The 19,062-nt window shown below is 44.1% G+C and overlaps 2 protein-coding genes and 1 long non-coding RNA gene across 47 annotated transcripts in view; 1 reads left to right on the top strand and 2 right to left on the bottom strand.

The window, feature by feature from the left end:
• Window positions 1-3,644, top strand: part of CFAP96 (cilia and flagella associated protein 96) — a 128,888-nt gene extending 125,244 nt beyond the window's left edge. For all 12 annotated transcript variants that reach the window (XR_013990377.1, XR_013990378.1, XR_013990379.1 and 9 more), the window contains 2 exons: window positions 1,709-1,849; window positions 2,933-3,644. The gene's annotated coding sequence lies outside the window, so the exon portion shown is untranslated. The remainder of the gene's footprint in view (window positions 1-1,708; window positions 1,850-2,932) is intronic.
• SORBS2 (sorbin and SH3 domain containing 2) overlaps window positions 1-19,062 on the bottom strand; it is a gene marked incomplete at its 3' end in the record, with an annotated part of 186,285 nt that overhangs the window by 59,275 nt on the left and 107,948 nt on the right. For 20 of the 34 annotated variants that reach the window (XR_013990350.1, XR_013990351.1, XR_013990352.1 and 17 more), the window contains 4 exons: window positions 18,333-18,941; window positions 5,766-6,254; window positions 2,911-3,052; window positions 1,695-1,870 (listed from right to left, as the gene is read on the bottom strand). Coding sequence is in view for 15 of the 34 variants with exons in the window: in XM_081020453.1 (XP_080876579.1) it covers window positions 1,695-1,870; window positions 2,911-3,052; window positions 5,766-6,254; window positions 18,333-18,941 (1,416 nt within the window). The remainder of the gene's footprint in view (window positions 1-1,694; window positions 1,871-2,910; window positions 3,053-5,765; window positions 6,255-18,332; window positions 18,942-19,062) is intronic. The other 14 variants (XM_081020461.1, XM_081020464.1, XM_081020463.1 and 11 more) reach the window with 5 other exon arrangements.
• Window positions 7,862-18,326, bottom strand: LOC308485167. Its single transcript, XR_013990440.1, has 2 exons — window positions 15,477-18,326; window positions 7,862-10,553 (listed from the first exon to the last, which is right to left on the bottom strand). It is a non-coding gene; the product is annotated as an uncharacterized lncRNA (long non-coding RNA).

The raw sequence follows: 19,062 nt of genomic DNA, 5'->3' as shown, positions 1-19,062 counted from the left end.
ATGAATATCCAATCAGTAAAAATTAAAAAAGTAACTCTAAACAGTCTGATGCTGCAGAGCATTAAGCACTCCACCTTATCTAGTTTGTGTTTCTGTGGTCACTTAACACATGCCTCTTTGTTTATATGACATTCTGAGCAAACTATGTAGCTGCTATTCTATACATGCCTAATTGGGAGTCGGTCCTATTGAGGTTAGTAGGACTTACTTCTGAATGAGCATGCCTAGGATGGCATTGTGCATGTCTTAAATCACATCAGCTTATACCATTTTATGCAATAATACTTCTACAAGCTAAAAACATGTTTTTATATAGAAACAGCTATCAAAAAATGGGAGGAATTTCATAGCCAATCTTAAAGAGATCAAGAGAATCTGGAGGCTTAAATATATAGCTGGCAATGGGCCAGGCCCATTAAGTACAGTTGGGAGGATTTTAATTCATGCTCTTATATAACTAATAGCCATCCTATTTGAGTAGTCTGTGATTCTTTTAAAAAGACACACACAGAGGGATCTGTCTCTGTGAAATGGGATGGAAATATCTTCAGAATTGTTATAGTGAGAGTTAGTCATAAAAAAAAAAACACTTTACATGACTTAGCTAGATCACAACCATAGTAAAAGGAAGCAAGAACTGATTGAGCTCCCCTCCCTTATTATTTTTAAAAGCCACAGTCTTACCACTTAGTCAGAGCGAAATCTTTCCCTATCGCTTTTTCTCCATCAATTCCATTTCTCTCTCTCACCCCACCCTGTTCCCCTCTCCACGGAATCTGTTCCTGGCAACACCACATCCCCGTATGTTGGTCTTGGCCGGCAAAGTATACCCACAGTTGCACCTCCCAAAGAGTTCACCTGCAAGGGCTCTGCTGCCTTCATCCTGGCTCCTAGTCGTTTCATTCAGCCAGTGCAGCAGCAGTAACAGCAGCAAGAACTCCTTCAGACCGGCAAACAGTTCCTTCCCTACAAGAGCTGCAGCTGCTACTGCTGCCGCCTGGACCAGCCAGAAGGGGATGCCGGGGCAGCAGCGTGGAAAGAATGCTTCAGCATAGCTAAAAACAAAACACTTCAGTGTGGCATCCTGAAAGCACTCAAGCACTAACTAGTGGCAAGCTGTCAAAGCTGACCCGAGAGCTTTTTCCACCCGCTCAGCAAAGGAGAGCTAGTTCTGCACTGGGCTTCCTGGTGATAATGGTTAAATAAATGATGTGTGTGTGTGTGTGTGTGTGTGTGTGTGTGTGTGTGTGTACGTACATGTACATTAATTCATTCATCTTATAACTGTTAACTCATGAATACAAGGAAGGATTAGGCATGCAAGGACATCTTGATAAAAGTTACAAAATGCACCAAACTTTAGGAAACTTTTCAAAGGCAAAATAAACAAAAGAAGGAAAGGTGGAGCAAAGGAAAGGAAAACAAAACACAGAGAAAGCGGCAGATCTTCTGACAACTTTACAATGAAAAGTAAAAAAAAAAGTCAAGGCTCTCCAATTATACACCACCAGCCTCCCCCTTTCCCCACTACTCACAGAATTATAATCATGAGTCCCCTGATTATGCACATTCTATTACACATTATATAAGCCTAGAAGAATGTGAAAAAGCCATTACCAACAATCAATTCATTGTACGACGTGTTCATGCACTCACACACACAGAGCCACACTCACTCACTCAACATTTCCTACCGTTCTAATTGCAGTTGGGATTCCTGATTCATCGACTGGGCCAATCCCTGCATAATGTGGTGCTTTAATGACTGTGACTTTCTTCTCTTCCTCCGAAGTTCTGCAGATTGGTATTGTGCTGGTGGTACTGCTGCCGCCAACAGAATGAGCATGCTGTGAGTATGTCTCTGCGGATTCTACAAAGATAATGTTAACACAGTGCTGTATAACCATTTAATTAACATGCTTCACCTCCGTTATCAGACTAGGCACTTTCAATGTGGCAAACTGACACAGGATTAGGAAGATGTTTCATGATACTAGATATTGGATGAATTGGAGTTGGGCCTCTGTGCTCAGGGGGACTCAAACTCTGTAGCACACCACACACTCTGTTTCTTTCTAGAAGGTTCCAGCTGTGTAGTGCCTAGTTATTTTTTTAGAATCTTTAGAAACAAATTACTTTTTGACCCACCTCATTCCACCCTTTCCATTTCCCTGCTATTTTAAAAGGGGCAAACATTTATTTCTGCTATATTATGAGTTCAATTATTGGGAACTTATTGTTCAGATGATAACAAGAGGCAGCACCTATATTTTTGCAGTGTCCCTCACATGCCCCCATAAAATGCCCTGGGATGACAATGATTCTGGGTAATTTAGGGGTTAAGAAAATGGTCGCTGGGCCACTGGCAGCCACTGGCACAAACTCCAGGGGGCCCTGGGTGCCTGGGCACCTGCAAACTTTTCACTGTGGGTGCCTGGCCTGCGGCACTGACTGGGCCAGGGTCTTGCCCTCCGTTGCAGGGCTTCTGTCGGGGCCCGCTGTGGGCGTCGACATGCACACGCTCTGCCGCCGCTGCGGAAGCACAGAAGCGGCACCAGAAGGCAGCTGTGGCACACAGAGCAATGTGACAGCTTCACGTTGCGGCACACAGTGCTAAGTACCCACGGGCTGGGACCCAAATCAGCACCTCTGCTGCCAGCAAAGCTATGATGCTTCTACTGCTGCTGCCAGCAATATAAGAGTGACACATACACACACACCCCTGCCACCATAGCTTAAGAAAATGTTTTTATGTTGCAAACTTTATCCCCTGCAGAAATCAGAGAAATATCCTCCAGATTCATGGCTTACAAAGGGAGCAGTGTCATTCAGAGGGACATTTCATTATTCAGTGTACACCATTTAATTTTTTAAAATAAATGTATGTTATTTGTTTATGTGGGAACTCACCCATTGTTCTGCTCTGTTGCAGGAGAACCAGGCTTGAATTGAGTGAGACTGGTGGGGAATATCCTGAAGGGGAAAAAGGCCTTTGAAAGTGGCTCATGGGACTGGTTGCTGAACTAGAGTTCCCATTCACTGTTATCTGAGCCTGAGAGGTAGAAAAGAAACAAAGCAAAAATCACATCCCAGTAAACTATTCGTAGAACTGTCCAAATCCTACCATCCATGTACAAAAGGTGAAGAATGAATTGCTATCCCTATAGCAAAGATCCAGCTCTCAGATTCTTAGCTATAACAGTCCGTGTTCAGGATTATGTTCCCTATGCAACCCTGTTCTATTCCCCCTACAAAAAACAGCATGCTGGAATTATGGGAAGGCATCAAGAAAGTCCTAGGTCAAAGCAGTACAAAATGAAAGAGACAGTAAAACTTGCACTTCCAATTTTCTCTTGAAGGCAATTTTCTCTTCCATTTCCAAGTGCTTAAATCTTATTGCCATTCACTTGAAGACAAAGAAAAAAGATGCCAGCAAGAAGAGCTGAAATCTCCTTCAAATATTGTGGCCAGAATCTGGATGCAAACTAGATGTGATGGTCAAGTTTAACCCACAGCATGTTCTAAAAATATAATACATGGCCAAAGTTATCCATTGTTATGCGGTTAACATTCTAGGCAATGAATTTTGTCACACATCTTGCCTTTTTTTTGGGGGGGGGGATAAGTCACTGCCAATATTGAGGCATGCTTTGATTTATTAAGATCACACAGCTGCTGTTTTTCAAACCACTTAACATGCTGCTTTATAAAATCAGAATAATGAGTAGCACTGAAGCTTTTTTTCAGGGCATGTCTACTCAGAAATCAATGGGGTTTGGCTCATGTGTAAGTGTGTGGGGGATTGCAGCTTTAGAAACCAATGGCTATAGATGAAGAAACCTTACTTTGTGTGATGCACCAACTTGCTTTTCCTTAGCACTTCTGGTTGACTTGTAACCTTACGTATAGCAAGGAGGTCACATGCCTGAAGTCATGCAAGCTTTCTAACCTTGTACCCATTTACTTGGATTAAAATCCCACTGAGTTCAAGCATTCTGGTTAAGTATACCAAAGATTCCATTTACATTTGTCATGTTAACCCTTACGGCATGATACTAGATTATAACGGCTTTTCATTCAGAAAAGTCTTTTAGAATCTACTGTTTTATTATCTTGTAATACAGTGACCTATAAAATATTAGGCATGTTCCAGCTTGTTTTAAGAGTGTGACCTGTATCTATAGGATGCTTCATTTGAAATTAACTAAGCAAGTTGCTGATTTTAACTGATGTATGTATATATCACATGTATTAGACTTTTGAGTTATACATAAGGACATGTGTATTTAAACAGTTGGAGGGAAGTGACTTAAGAATAAAGAAAATGCATTCCTGGAAAAGAAAAGAAACAATACATTTTGTAGCAAGTGAATGTCAGAATATCCATAGTTTTATTCCTGGAAGACAAGAATGCTTAAGAGGGGAAATGTTAGTTGGAGAAAAAGCGAAAATCAGAAGCAAACTCATGCAGTCAGTGATCACTGCTAATGGAAGATAAGGTTGGGTTAAGTGCTGTACTAATCAAACACCTTAAAATCCATTTTTGAGGCATACATCATAGTGGTCGCTCAGTAGTTTCTGACAGGTTTGTAGTTGTACTAACATTCTGTTTGAGCATTCTATCTGCATGTGCATTTATCTAACATCTTAAGATAGTTCTGCCTATATTCCAAATGTCACTTCCTTTTTAGCACAGTGAGACTGAAGAATAACCATTACAAGATTTGTTCAGGGCTTAATTTGAGCAAGAGTTTTCCAGAGCAAATCCCCAAAGAGTCTGTTGCACTGCCAATGCTTGGCACTGGAACATAAGGAGCAGAGATAAATGAGACAGCATCTCCAAGAATGTGCAAAGTACTTTTCCCTCGCTACTATGAGCTGCTTTGACTGTGGCACTGTTCCAACATGAACTGTGTGTGTCTTGTGCTTCCTGTTTCATTGCACCACCATTACAACCAAAAGACAACTTCTACAATTCTCACACTTCGGTGGGATCCATGCTCCCCGATAGACTGCATGTTCATTTCTTAGGTAGGAAAGATCCAAATGGGGTGAGAGGATGTTGTGGAGAAACAAGGAACACAGGTGACTTGTGCTTCTTGTTCACCACACCACCACGCACAAACCTACCTGTCTCCACAACATGCCTCTAAATTGATGGATCAGAACTTCTAGATAGAAGGTTAAAATTAAAACAGGTATCGTAAAAAATACTATTATACCTCAACCTTAACTATGAATACTTTAATTATCTGTACTGTTACAAATGTAAAAAAAATAAAATAATACTGTCATGTATTTTTAAAAATCCAGAATAAAACAATAATTATTAAACATAATATAATTAAAAAGCAGTGCAGCAGATAAAATAAAGTTCAGCTTTTTTAAGGCCTGGGAAAATGAGGATAATAAATATTTATCTAAGAGCTGATACGTCCCTGGGGAAGAGTATTCCAAATACTACTTTTTATGTAGTGAGCGATTCAGGAGCACTTCAGGCTTCTGACTAATTATCCAAGGAAGCTACCATCACATCTATCACAGGAAGCATCACTCCTCCAGAGTATTGGGATTATTGACCAGCAAATTTAGATTGCGTTTACATGTAGCGAGTTTGAAATTTTCCCATTAAGGAAAGTTATAGAACCTGAGTAGGCCATTTCCAGCATGCTCATCGAGTAAAAGGGACAAGAACAAGGATTATCTCTTTTCCACTTTGACAGCCTGGTTGAACAAAATGGGAGGAGGAAAGGAAGGATAATTACATGAGCTCTGGCAGCAGTGGTGGTTAAGGTGGTGGCATCTGACACAGCAGACATCTGGCTCAAGGTTGGGGAAGGTGTTTCAGAACAGTCAGTAGTATCATAGGTACAGCTCTGGAGATCATCTAGAATGGCAGTGGAGGACTCGCTCACCGGGCGAGAGGAGTACTCACTCATGGCTGAGTCGGTCATAACAGAGGCCGTTTCAGTCCTGTGGATAGTAGTGTCAGGAGCTAGGAAAGGGTATGCGTATGAAAAACGTGAAAGGGCCAGGGTTCTATACAAGCGTGACGGCCAAAAATCATCCCGTGTTGGCAAAATAAATGATGTTACGGGGTGGGTGCCACTGTCGGGTGAGAGAGAGGGTCTGTTAATCGATACCAATGAAGGAGGTGGTGAAGGAGGCAGTGGCGAAGCTGCTGCTGAAGTTTGTCTGTGTGTCTGTGAAGCATTTACCTCCATCACATTGGCAGTTACTTTCTGGTTTCCAAGCTGAGTTTTGAGAAACAAAAGAACAAATAAACATATTACTAAATTTATTTATTTATTTACTCTTTTCCTTACCCTTTTGTTGTGTACAAGAGTTCTCAGAAATAAAAAAACCCCACACACCATGTGTTTTCTAGCAGTCTTAGGAAGTACACAGTCAAATAGATTAGGAAATAAACAAACTCTGTATTACAAAAGAAAACACAGTAAGTGAATTTGTCAAGTATTAATGGGAAGCAATGCCAGAAACTACAGTGTGTTGGAATAAGCCTGGATGTTCATTTCCAAGATTTTAATTGTTTGACTTTTGGTTCAAATAATGTTCCGCCTGTGTATCTGCCACAAACCTTAAAAGGTTTTTCTTCCCATATACAAAATTGGAATTGCTCTTTGGGCCAATAGTAAGCTTAATTCTCAGCCATATCACTATTTCCATAGTAGTAACCAAAGTGTCTCATTTTAGGACTAGGCAGCTGACCTTCTCAGCCAATGGTAAAATGTATCACGATAATAGCCGCTTTTACACACTATGCATAAGAAGGGGGCTCTACACAATGAAGCGAAAGCAGGACGAAATCCTGGTTATGCCCCATTTCATAAGTTTCCCTGCCCACCTGCCAAAATATCCATGCACCACGTGCAATAAACCCATTTTATGCCAGAGTGACTTTTTCCAATAAAGGAAGTGATAGAGAAATGCACTTGGAAGCGTGGGGTAACATTTGCTTAAGCCAACAATATCTAGCCTCCCTAAAAACAAAAACAAATCAGAAAGCATAGATAGCCAGCATTGTCTGTTTTCCCCATAAACAAATTGGGATCAACACTCAGTAGCACTCAATAAACCAGTCATCTGAAGTGACCTAAAACCTGGACCTCAGTACACTTTAACAGGAAGTTCTCTTGTACAAAGTAAGTTTTTGCAAAGCTTTTTTTACAATTAAAAGAAATCACAACTTCAAATTTGCAAATGTCTGTGCTGCAGGTTGAACTTTTTTTTTATATAAAAAATGTAAAGTCTAGAATTCACAAGTCAGCAGACTGATGACCCTGAGCTGATTGACTAAAAATGAGGAAACTATTCCTTTTAAGAATGAAGGCAAAATAATGGTTCCTAAATAGCACTGATACTCCTAGAAAACAAAAAGAGTGAGTGGGGTTGAGAAGTGAAGCTACCATGGAAAATGCTCACTAGGTAAAAACCCAAGACTGATGTAATCACCATTGCTACTCAAAAGGTACACAGAAAGTTAATATACAACCTTGAAGGCAGCTGGGTAGACAATTAAGAGGAAACTTGATGTTCCTAAGCAGTTAATATAGCAAAATATTTTATAAATAAATAAATAAATAAATATGTATGTATGTATGTATGTATGTATGTAACTTCCAGGTCTAATCTATAAAATCTGTAACCGTGTCAACAGGAACATAATGGGAGGGATGTTTCCAGCTTCCCCACTATAAGAAACTTCTGCAGGGAAGGGACTGAAGAACATAATGGGAATGGTGTTTCTTGGATTAAGGTGAAACTGTTATTTATTTTTTATTTTGGATGCTGCATGTTGTTTGAGTAATCTTGTTATATTTATAGCTCTGAATTTGGGGGGGGGGTATGTTATAATAGTTGCTATTGTTTCGCTGTGCTATTACGAAACAATTTTTGTAGTGTTTGAAATGCATCCCTGTTTACTTTGTTGCAAGCCACTTTGAGCATGGCTTTTGTGTGTGTGTGTGTGTGTGTGAAAAAGCAGCATACAAATAAAATGAATGAGTGAATGAATGAACAGTGAGCATGACCTAAAGCCATGTTTCCTCTATGAAGTAAAATTTATTTTTCAAGCTGAGAAATTGTCCACTGAATATGCAGAGTTTAGAAAACAGCAGCACATTCAACTGTGAGTATGAGGCCCGGGAACTGAGAGCAATGTATATGGAAGTCATGGAATTCCAGATAGCACACTCTCAAATTAGAAATATCTTACAATGGAAACAGGTAAATGTGAAGTTGACAAATATTGAGGGTTTGCAGGGGACAGTAGTGGCGATGAGAGGGGGGGACAGTTCTGTTTCGCAAGCAGAACAGTAGTATTGGATACAACACATCTTAGGTTTCTTCATACTTCCTTTTCTTTTAATGTACTATAGGCAGGGTGGCAAGCATATCAGTGATAAAATAATATGATTAAAACCATATCATTGCACTCCCACGGCCAAGGACCCATGACTGGAGGCTGCAATTGGTGGAAGACAACTGGTCCAACACACTGGCCCCATGCAAGCCAAGACTGGTTTTGCCCCAATCTTCCTTTCTAGATATTCATTGATCAGACTTTGACCTGACCTCGACCTGCTGATGATCCTTCCCAGAAAGGTCTTGCACGCTTTATTATAGGCTGTTTCCTACCATCACTTGTTTAAACGTCTTCTGCATGCACCTGAATTCCACAGGAAGTATATATACACTGTCTGTGTATTGATTTGTAATCATTCTCCAATAAAAATTATTAGTCTGATATGAAGTGTTCCCTCACATGCTACATTTTTTAGAAAAGTAGTTGTAAAGCACCACAAGAACTTATCTGTTGTAAAAATTCCTTCTCAATTCCTCATAACATGGTGAAAACTGATACCTTACAGCTCTTTAACGTTGTTTTCTAAGATATAGGGAACGAGGGGCATATTCATAAGGAATTATCACCATGTAAGTATGGAAGATAAAAGTCACTTTGCTGTGATTTTTCCATGTCAAAAAAACAACATGTTCATGAGACCACTATTTGTGAAATGGAAATTCCCCCCAAAAAACTTGAATCCAAACACATTGTGACTACTCTTAGATTTTTGGACAGTGGCCTTGGATAAGCACAGTGTGCTTATTACAAATCTCTGCACCAAGATATATTTCCCAGATTGCTTATATAGGCAATTAACATTAAGTATGTAGATACAGGTATATTATAAGCACTGTGGACAATTTCAGATTTTAATAAGAGGTTTGTGAATGGGTGCATGATAATGACACCAAATTGCTGGCCTTGCTTCAAAGGAACAAGACACGATTAAGATTCTAAGATGAAAAAGTGAACTGATTGTTGTTAATTAACACATAAGAAAAGATAGCACACAAAACTCAGATTTTAACACACACACACACAAACACACACACACACTTGGGTAAAAATACCTCTTGCTTTAATTGTTAAGAGGGTCATGCTCAACATTTTAAAATTTGGTTGCTTAAAGTTAGATGTAAAAGTTTTTTTCCAATTTTCAGTCTTCAATTCACGGAACTAGTCTAGTTTTATGAACACCTGTATTCTTTTGGGTCCCTTGTTTATGTCTGTAAACTTCTGATAATACAAAAGAAGAGCACCAACAGCTGCATGAAAATATGCTGTGTTTTGAAAAATCAAGCCCCCCTTTTCTTTTTAAAAAATCTTCAATCTTCTGCGCTTTCCCAAGCACATCCTCTTTTGGACACGTAGGACAATCATCCATGATCTAGTAACTGGTAACACAGAATTTCACAATAATCTTTAACTATTCTTTTGTTGGAATGTTTACATCTTAATGCTAATACGAACCTACTTGGCTCATCTTTCCAATACATTGCACTACAATATTGGTGGCTATGGTGAGCTCTTCCCACACACTGTGAAGATTATGTGTATTTTCCACCCTCCCACAGATGAGAAAGGGATCTAGTTTCCAAAATACATAAATACAAATCCAGGCATCTTGCATCAAAACAACAATACATGTTTTATAATCTAAAAGAAACAACACTTGTCTCAACTGCACACCTCTGCATGCAAGTATACTGCAGCATCTGCACCAGTGGTTTCCCTTAAACATAAGCACACCTTAAATTCTTGTGGATAGATACAATGGCACTCTAACATATGCATATTCACCAGGAATCTTCATGCTGTTCACACACTTCTTAGTGCAGCAGTAAGCACACATTCTTAGTGCAGGAATGACTACACGGGGCCCTTTCCACATGCTCTCTCACCTTTGTCTGGGCACTCACCTAGAACCATGAACATACTTGTCATTAGGATTCAGTTTACATGTCCTATAACTTCTCTCAAAACTGGAAGTTTGAAATACATTTTGCTTTTTACTGAGACGTATACAACAGGTCTTATATCCGCCCTTTCCCTATAAAGAAACTAATTAATTCAATTCCATATTTTTCTTCTACTGACACTTCAAACTTTCTGTAAAGTGTCTAACCTCGTTGCTGAAATAAATCCACATTTCCCTATCCAATTATTGCATACCTACTCATAACACCTGTGAACATTTCTGTGCCTGAAATATACTCAGAGTCGCAAAGTGATTTCATGCTCTTTATTCAGCTCATAGTAGTGAGGAGGAATGAATGAATGTCCCCTCAAAGTATCTGCTTTATATACATTATTTACACAATGGGCTGCACATGATTGGCTAATTCCGGAATTCTACTGTAAGCCAATCAGGTTGTGGATTCACTTCTATCTGGAGCATGATTGGGTGGTTTCTGCCAACCAATCATACTGCTGCATTGTTCTAGGACCAATCAGACTGCTGCATTCTGAATCCTATTGTTCTAGGACCAATCAGACTGCTGCAGTTTGGATCCTATTGTTCTAGGACCAATCAGACTGCTGCAGTTTGGATCCTATTCAACTCAGTACAGTACATAACACCCCTCCCCTCTAAGTTCCAGTCCTGCCCGGGAGGTCGCATTCATAGTCCTCAAGGTACGCCGGCGGCCTACGTGTGCGTTGCGGCCTGGGGTGTTCCCTGGTCCGGGGTTCAGGTTCTGGCTCATGTTCCAAGGATGCCGGCTGTGATGGGGCTGTTTGGTCTGGCGCAACCGGCTTGCTCAGTCGTGGTTCTGGTTCCGGTGTCCTTTCGGCCTCGCGGGTCCTCTCTGTATTTACTGATTCTGCCTCTCCTGCTGGCCCCTCCTGCTCTATGGGCCTCACTGCCCCACTGTTCCCTTGGGACTCCTCTGACCTGTCTTCCTCTTGGTTTTCTCCGGGGAATCGTCGCCATATCTGGTCACAGTGGCGGCGCCAGCATTGCCCCCCATCCGTTAGCACCTCGTATGACACGGGGCCAGTGACCCTGGTGACTGTGGCGGGTACCCATGCTGGGCCTGCCCCAAAATTCTTTGCGTACACTGGGTCCTGGACCTTGAAGGTCCGGGGGTTCCTGCCTTCCCCCACCACTACCTCATCCTGAGCTCTATCGGGGTGAAGGCGGTCCAATCTGATTGCAAGGCGCCGACCCATTAGTAGTTCAGCGGGGCTCTGGCCAGTCGTTGAGCTGGGGGTGCTGTGCTAGAAGGAATGTGGCAAGGTGGTACTCCCAATCCCCTTGCGTCATGCGGTGAAGGGTGTCCTTGGTGGTCCGCACCATGCGTTCTGCTTGGCCGTTGGTGGCAGGGTGGAATGGCGCCGAACGGATGTGGCGGATGGCGTTCTGCGCTGTGAAGGTTTGGAATTCTCCTGACGTAAATGCAGTCCCGTTGTCTGAGACGAGAGTGTCAGGGAGTCCGTGGGTTGCAAACAGCCTGCGTAGTACCCGGATGGCTGCAGACGTAGAAGTGGACGTACCAGTGCGACTTCCAGCCATTTGGTGTAGGAGTCCACCGCTATGAAGAATGTTTTCCCCTGAAAGGGGCCAGCGAAGTCCACATACAGGCGTGACCATGGTGCTCGGGCAGACTCCCAGGACTGGACTGGGGCCCTTGGGGGATCTGGGCGGGATTCTTGGCTGGCCTGGCAGTGTTTGACCCAGGCCTCTATCTCTCTGTCGATCCCCGCCCACCACACATAACTCCTGGCAAGGGCCTTCATTCTTACTACCCCTGGGTATGTCTCGTGTAGGGCTGTGAGGACCCTTTTGCGGAGGGGCTGGGGAACAACGACCCTGCTTCCCCATAACAAGCACCCCTTGTGGGCCGACAGTTCATGTTTGCGGGTTGTGTAGCCGGCAAATTCTGGCCCGGGGCTGCTGCTGGGCCATCCCCTCCACACCCAGTGCAGGACCCGGGAGATGACCCTATCTTTCTTGGAATGGTGTGCAACTTCTTGTGCCTGAATGGGGCGGTCGGGAAGCAGCTCCAGGCTCATAACCTCTTCTGCAGGTGCTGGGTCGGGGCCTGTTTCTGGTAGTGGTAGCCTGCTGAGGGCGTCCGCATGGCCCATCGCCTTCCCAGGGCGGTGAATCAGTGCATACTGGTAGCTAGCAAGGAAAATTGACCATCTGAGGACGCGAGGAGACAGCACTTGGGGGGTCTGCTTTTCGGGGGCAAACAAGCCAAGCAACGGCTTGTGGTCAGTCACCACGGTGAAGGGCCGCCTGTACAAGAAATCATGGAATTTTTTTACCCCCTTCACGATTGCCAGACCCTCCTTGTCGATTTGCGAGTAGTTCCGCTCGGTTGCGTTGAGTGTCTGGGAAAAGTATGCCATCGGTACCTCTCTTCCATCCGGCAGTTGGTGTCCCAGGACAGCGCCGATGCCATAGGGCGAGGCGTCGCACGCTAGCACCACCGGAAGCCTCTCATCGAAGTGTGCCAAGACCGAGTTTGAGACAAGCAAGTCCTTGACTGCCTGGAATGCGGCCTCCTGGTGCTGGCCCCACACCCAAGGGGCCCGCTTGTCCAGGAGTCTGTATAGGGGCTCCGCTACCCCCGCCTTGTGGGCAAGGAAGGAATGGTAAAAGTTCAATAGTCCCAAGAAGGTCTGAAGTTCAGTCTTGCTCTTGGGCGCTGGGGCATCACAAATGGCTCGTACCTTGTCCCTAGTCGGGTGGACCCCTTCTGCGTCCATCATAAATCCCAGAAAGTCCACTTGAGGCACTCCTAGTAGACATTTTTCCCGCTTCACCTTAAGACCCGCTGTCTGGAAACGGTGCAGAACGGTGCGGAGGCGGTCCTCAAACTCCTCTGGTGTGGGCCCGGCAATCAACACATCATCAAAGAAGGGGGTGACGCCAGGAATCCCTTTAAGGAGGGAGTCCATTAGATTCTGGAATATGCCTGGTGCCACACTGACACCGAATTGCCGCCGCTTTACCCTGAACGCTCCTCTGTGCGTCACAATCGTCTGTGCCTCTGCTGTGGCCTCATCTACTGGCAGCTGTTGATATGCTTGGGCCAAGTCCAGCTTGCCAAAAATTTTCGACCCAGCCAGGGTGGCAAGGACATGGCTGACCACTGGCACTGGGTATGCATGGGTCGTGAGGGCCTTGTTTATGGTACATTTGTAGTCTGCGCAGATGCGGACCAAACCATTAGGCTTGACGGGTGTGACGATTGGGGTTTCCCAGGGGGCATTAGGCACTGGCTCCAGCACTCCTTGCTCCACGAGCCGGTCCAATTCCTCGTCTATACGGGGTTTCAGGGCGAATGGGACCCAACGGGCCTTGAGCCTGACCGGTCGTACTGCGGGGTCAAGCCGTAGAGCAATGGGGGGGGGCCGTATACTGTCACAATTTCCCATCGAAAACCCCCGGAAATTCCTTGCATATGGCGTCCACGTCCACTTGTAAGCTAGTGTGGTTCACCCCGGTGACGGCTAGCCCCAGTGGTCCAAACCATGCCAATCCCAATAAGCTAATGTAGGGGCCCTTGACCACAAGCAAGTCCAGTTGCCGCGTCCGCCCTCGGTATTGCACCCTGAAGGTCCCCACCCCCACTGTGGGGACCTTACGTTTCTGGAAGTCCCGGAGGGTGAATGGGGCCGGCCTGAGTTTGGGACCCCCAGTAGGACACAGTTTCCTTAAGGTCCTTGCCAAGATTATGGATAGAGTTGAACCCACGTCAAGCTCCATGCGACATGGGGCCCCCTCTATCTGTACCTCTACATAAATTTTCTCTACGTTGGGGTGGGGCAACTGGTATACCTGGAAGTCCGTGAGCTCCATCGAGTTGCCTTGGTGCGTTGGGCCCCAGGACCTGGGGCTCTTGGATTGGTCCTCTGATGCCTGGAGTCGGGTGGGCCGAGCTCGACACACCCGGGCGATGTGTCCCAATTTTCTGCACTGCCTGCACTCTGCGTTGCGGAAACGGCAGGTCCTCCTCTCGTGACTTTCCCTGCAGCTTGCGCAGTTCCCTCCTTCTCGTCGAGGCAGCTGTGGTCTGTGCACTGCTTGGGTGCGCTGCTGTACTCGGTGCACCTCCTTCATGTCAGATCCTGAGTCGTCGGTGAGGTCTTCATGGTGGACCCTCGGTTGGGATGGCAGGCTTGGCTCTTGTGTCGACCTCTCGGCAGCTTCCGTTGCCAGGGCCTCCTCCAGAGCGAACTGGAATGTTAGGTCCTTCTTAGCGTAGAGGCGTCGTTGCAGCTTCTCATCCTTCAGGCCACCGACGAGGCGGTCACGAAGCATGTTCTCCAGCTCTGAGAAGTTGCAGAACCGGGCGGCTTGGCGGAGAGAGGTCACAAACCCAGTTATGGTTTCCCCAGAGGCTTGCCGCTTTGCGTAGAAGGCATTTCAACGAGCCACCATTGAGGGCTGCGGCGAAAAGTGCCCCTTCAGCTGTTCCATTATTGTTTTGTATGGAACAATAGCGACGTCTTCAGGCGCAAGGAGAGCCCGGGCGATTTCAAATGTCTCCTCTCCGCAGATGCTGAAGAATATTGTCCTCTTCTTGGTGTCTTCTTCGTCGGTGACCCCTTTGGCTTCTAGGAGGAAGGTGAAACGGGAGGCGTACGTTTCCCAGTCTCCAGATGTTGGGTTGAACGGCGAGAAGCTGCTGTCAGTTGCCATTCTGAGTTCCTTGTGTCCCGGAGCTGAAGCCTGGATACACGGTGCAAGGCAGCGGTGCGGCAGGTGGTGGTGCTGTGGTGCTGTGTGTGGCAGTCAGCTCAGCAGGATCCCATCCTCGTCGCCAGTGAAATATACTCAGAGTCGCAAAGTGATTTCATGCTCTTTATTCAGCTTTATTGGTGAGGAGGAATGAATGAATGTCCCCTCAAAGTATCTGCTTTATATACATTATTTACACAATGGGCTGCACATGATTGGCTAATTCCGGAATTCTACTGTAAGCCAATCAGGTTGTGGATTCACTTCTATCTGGAGCATGATTGGGTGGTTCCTGCCAACCAATCATACTGCTGCATTGTTCTAGGACCAATCAGACTGCTGCATTCTAAATCCTATTGTTCTAGGACCAATCAGACTGCTGCAGTTTGGATCCTATTCAACTCAGTACATAACAGTGCCTGAGGCAGTACAGAAAATGGCAACCCACTCCCAGTCAGGGTGCACTATATTCAAGACTAGTCAAATCATAGAGACAGGAATTGCCACAGTACCTCACATTTTCAGTAGCAATACAATAATAAATGAAAATAACAAATTGCTTCCCTTTCATGACACCCCAAACCAGTTGCCTTGGGCAGATGTTTCACTCTTCCTAACAGTAGGACTGGCCCTGACTGCCATTACAATAACTTTGACCCAAACCAATATGTAAAAATTCCAGATACCTGGTAGATGTTATGATCTGCATGCCAATGAGAGCTTTAAATGGGATATCTAAGGTTTAATTGTGGCAAAGTAAATGATTGGACGGATGAACCTGACAGACTCATTTTATTTTACTGATATGGAATTCACTAGTAATTTCTCCTATGAGCTCCCCACCAAAATAAGTGAGAGCTTTACTAAAAATTCCTTAGTGGATTTTGCCCTTAATGTACTACTAAAACCATATTTTTTATCAGAAATTGCAAGGTGCCTTTATTTCATGAAGACGTGATATATCTATGATATGCATTTCCTGAACGCTTTGGCTCAGTGTTGAAAATCCCAACCCAGCTTTCTACCAAACAGGCGGATTCATACTAAAAATGGAAGAAATAAATGTGAGTGGCTCATACCGCTTCCATAAAGTGAACCTGCAGTGAAATCCACAGGCCATCCACCACATAATAAAAGCAGGAAAGCAAAAAAGCCCCCCTCCCCCAGTCACAAGTGCTTCTTTCCCTGTTTCCTGGAGAAACGTAAGCTGGGCCTTGGTTTATGTTTTACCAAGAGATTGCCAAAAGAAATGTTTTTACAAAAGCTGGTAACATTTGGAGGCTACTAAAAGTAAAACCTTACTGGAATGCAAGTCTCCAGGCGATTCAAGTAATAACATCCCCGCTTGCTTTTTCAATTGTGTGGGCCCCCCAATGTGCCATTTTTACTCATTCCAGTTTCTCAGAGCAGAGGCAGAATGGCAAAGAATGCTCAGCTCTGTCTGCTGCCCAAACTAATCACCCTCTTGCTCGTTTAAAAGCCCCTCTTCAGATTGGCACATATGTTTTGCTTGCCTCCATCTTCCATCTTGGCTGGGGTCCAAACTGTCCTATGGGATTTGGAGTTTATTTTTGAAACTGAAGTCAGCTTCAAAAGATGTTTCCCATGTTGAGCCAGGTCTTTCCACCCCTTGGGCAAATGCCAGTTTTATGCTCCCCGCACCATGGCACACAAAACTAGTTGGGACCATTTTGGATCCTGGGCTTTCACATTTTGATTCTAGGGATTCAGGACACGAACATCATGACAACCAAACTATCCGCTTTTATTCTGATTAATAAAAGCAACACCTGTACTAATATTAATACAGTTGTAACAATTGTTTAGCTTTCCCATAGCTCTGTCTGTATAATGATTTATGGTAACTCATTTTTAAAATATATAAATAAAACAGTTCTATAGCAACCTTGATCAGATCAGATTCCAGCATTTGCAGATCCTAATGCAATTATATTATGAATCCTCATATCAGCTCTGAGGCAGTTGGATTTCTTGGCTCAAACATTAAATAGCACCGTCTCCATATCATCACAATCGAGCACTGGCATCTGGCAAGTCATTAGACCAGAAAGAAACAACAACACCACACTGTTACTCCTCCTCCTCCTCTGATGTCAGAGTATTTTATCCTTTTGGAACTGGACTCTTTATGAAATACTTTTCTGTTAGCCATACCGTTCCGTTTTTGAGTGCCCTCAAAAATAATAAAAATTGCTGAAGACATCAGAACGGTTGGCCTTGTTCAATGATCCTGTTTCTAGTGAGGCGTATCTTATGGGTGACTGGGGTGTGTGTGCAGGGGCAGAGATAACCCCTCTGATTAACATAGGGGTGTTTTTTTCAAACTTGTGCTTTAAACAGCAGAGCCTCTAAGGAGCACGGCCATCAGAGCAGCCTTGTGTGAAGTGTGAACACACTCACTCAAAATGTAATTAATGCCAATATCCCTAGCAATTCAAGCACCTACATAAATTAACAGCTCAGTCTTCTGCCTTTGTTGTGGAAGCCTTGTAATCTGTGCAGCACTAAGGGCTGGATTTAGATGCATCTTGTACAGCCACGTTATGCGCTTTTGGTGTAATTAAAGAAGAATTTCATCTGTGAAGAACGACCACAGAATTCTCACCATGGCAAAACAAGCACAACAGCTGGAATCCAGGTAGATTGGCACACATGTGCAAAGGACTTTTGTGTGCACAGAGGTGGGCAGGGTTGAAGGGTTTCCTGATTTATTTATTTTTTGTTCAGCCCCTTGTACTTAATGGAATGATATGTTGGTATGTTTCCTAACCTTTGGAGACAGGTTTTGTTTTTGCTTTTTTGATGGGTGGGTCTGTAGGAGGAAGGCGGGGGTAAGTGGGGAGAAAAGCCATGCACACATAGAAGAGAGAACATGCCCCTCTGGATCCCAGACACTTCCTTTTAGGATTTCAATACCTCCAAGCAGTGTCATTCAGGTGTCACTCAGACTGCCTTCCCTACAGAACTGAATTTTGCAATACCTAGGACACAGGCAATAAGGTGCGCACTTAGCAGGTACCTAAACATCACTTGTTCCTTCCCTCTCTCCGTGTACTAAGGCAGCCCATAAACATCTTTCAAAACCAATAAAAAATAAACAAACAGCAACACTGTTTTCAATACGGTGTCTCAGGTAGTTTTACCCAGGAAGTGTAAACCACTACTCAGAGCCAGGTGAGTAGACTAAAGAGAAAAGGGTTAGGTGACACAGGAAAGATCTAAAATAAACAAGTGAGAAACATAATATACCACATTGCATTCTGTGGACTGTGCGGAAGGAACTGTAGACATTTGTTGCATATTGTTTGGAGGCGTCTCTGAAGTGTCTGGAGAAAGCCTAGGTGGATGTTGTTGGCTTTCAGGCGCCGCTTTATTATCAGGGATGGGAGCTATCTGAATGGAAAGAGATGCTTTGTGTATCTCAGGTACTGGGTTACAAGCAGGTGAGACAGGCCTCCGTGGAGTTGCTGGTGCTTCAACAGGCACAGGTTGCTGCTGTACACAAGAAGGAATACTACTAGATGCATTTCGTGCCCTAGTTAATTTCAGGGCAGAAACTCTACGTTTTTGACCTGGTTGTTTGTGGCCTTGGCGGAAACTTGTTCTAATTCCAGCTATTGTTTTTGTGCTGTAAACAGAGGCCAGTGGCTTAGTGGTTTTGTGTGTGTAGGACACACTGCTGTTAGATTTTTTAGAATAAACTGCCCTCCGTATAAACTCCTTGTTAGTACAGTGGTCAGCATCAGGAGATTTCTTAGTTTGTTTGGTTGTTACGGACCGGGAGTTAATTTCGCTCTTCTTGTGGCTAGTTATTCCAGATCTACTCAAACTTTCTTTCCTAGGAGGAAGTGGGGGGGCCTTGTGTGCCAAAAGCATCCACGCAACAAAATAAATATTACAGGAGAAAGAGAGAAAGCAAAACATTAGCAGGAAAGTAAACAGAGATAAAACGTGTCACTTCTTAAACAGAGATACCGAC

The sequence above is a fragment of the Podarcis pityusensis genome (genome assembly GCF_964106645.2).
Source record: "Podarcis pityusensis genome assembly, chromosome: 9".
Taxonomy (NCBI): Eukaryota; Metazoa; Chordata; class Lepidosauria; order Squamata; family Lacertidae; genus Podarcis; species Podarcis pityusensis.
The sequence above is the reverse complement of the archived record's forward strand: the minus strand, read 5'-3'. Positions and strand labels throughout refer to the sequence as shown.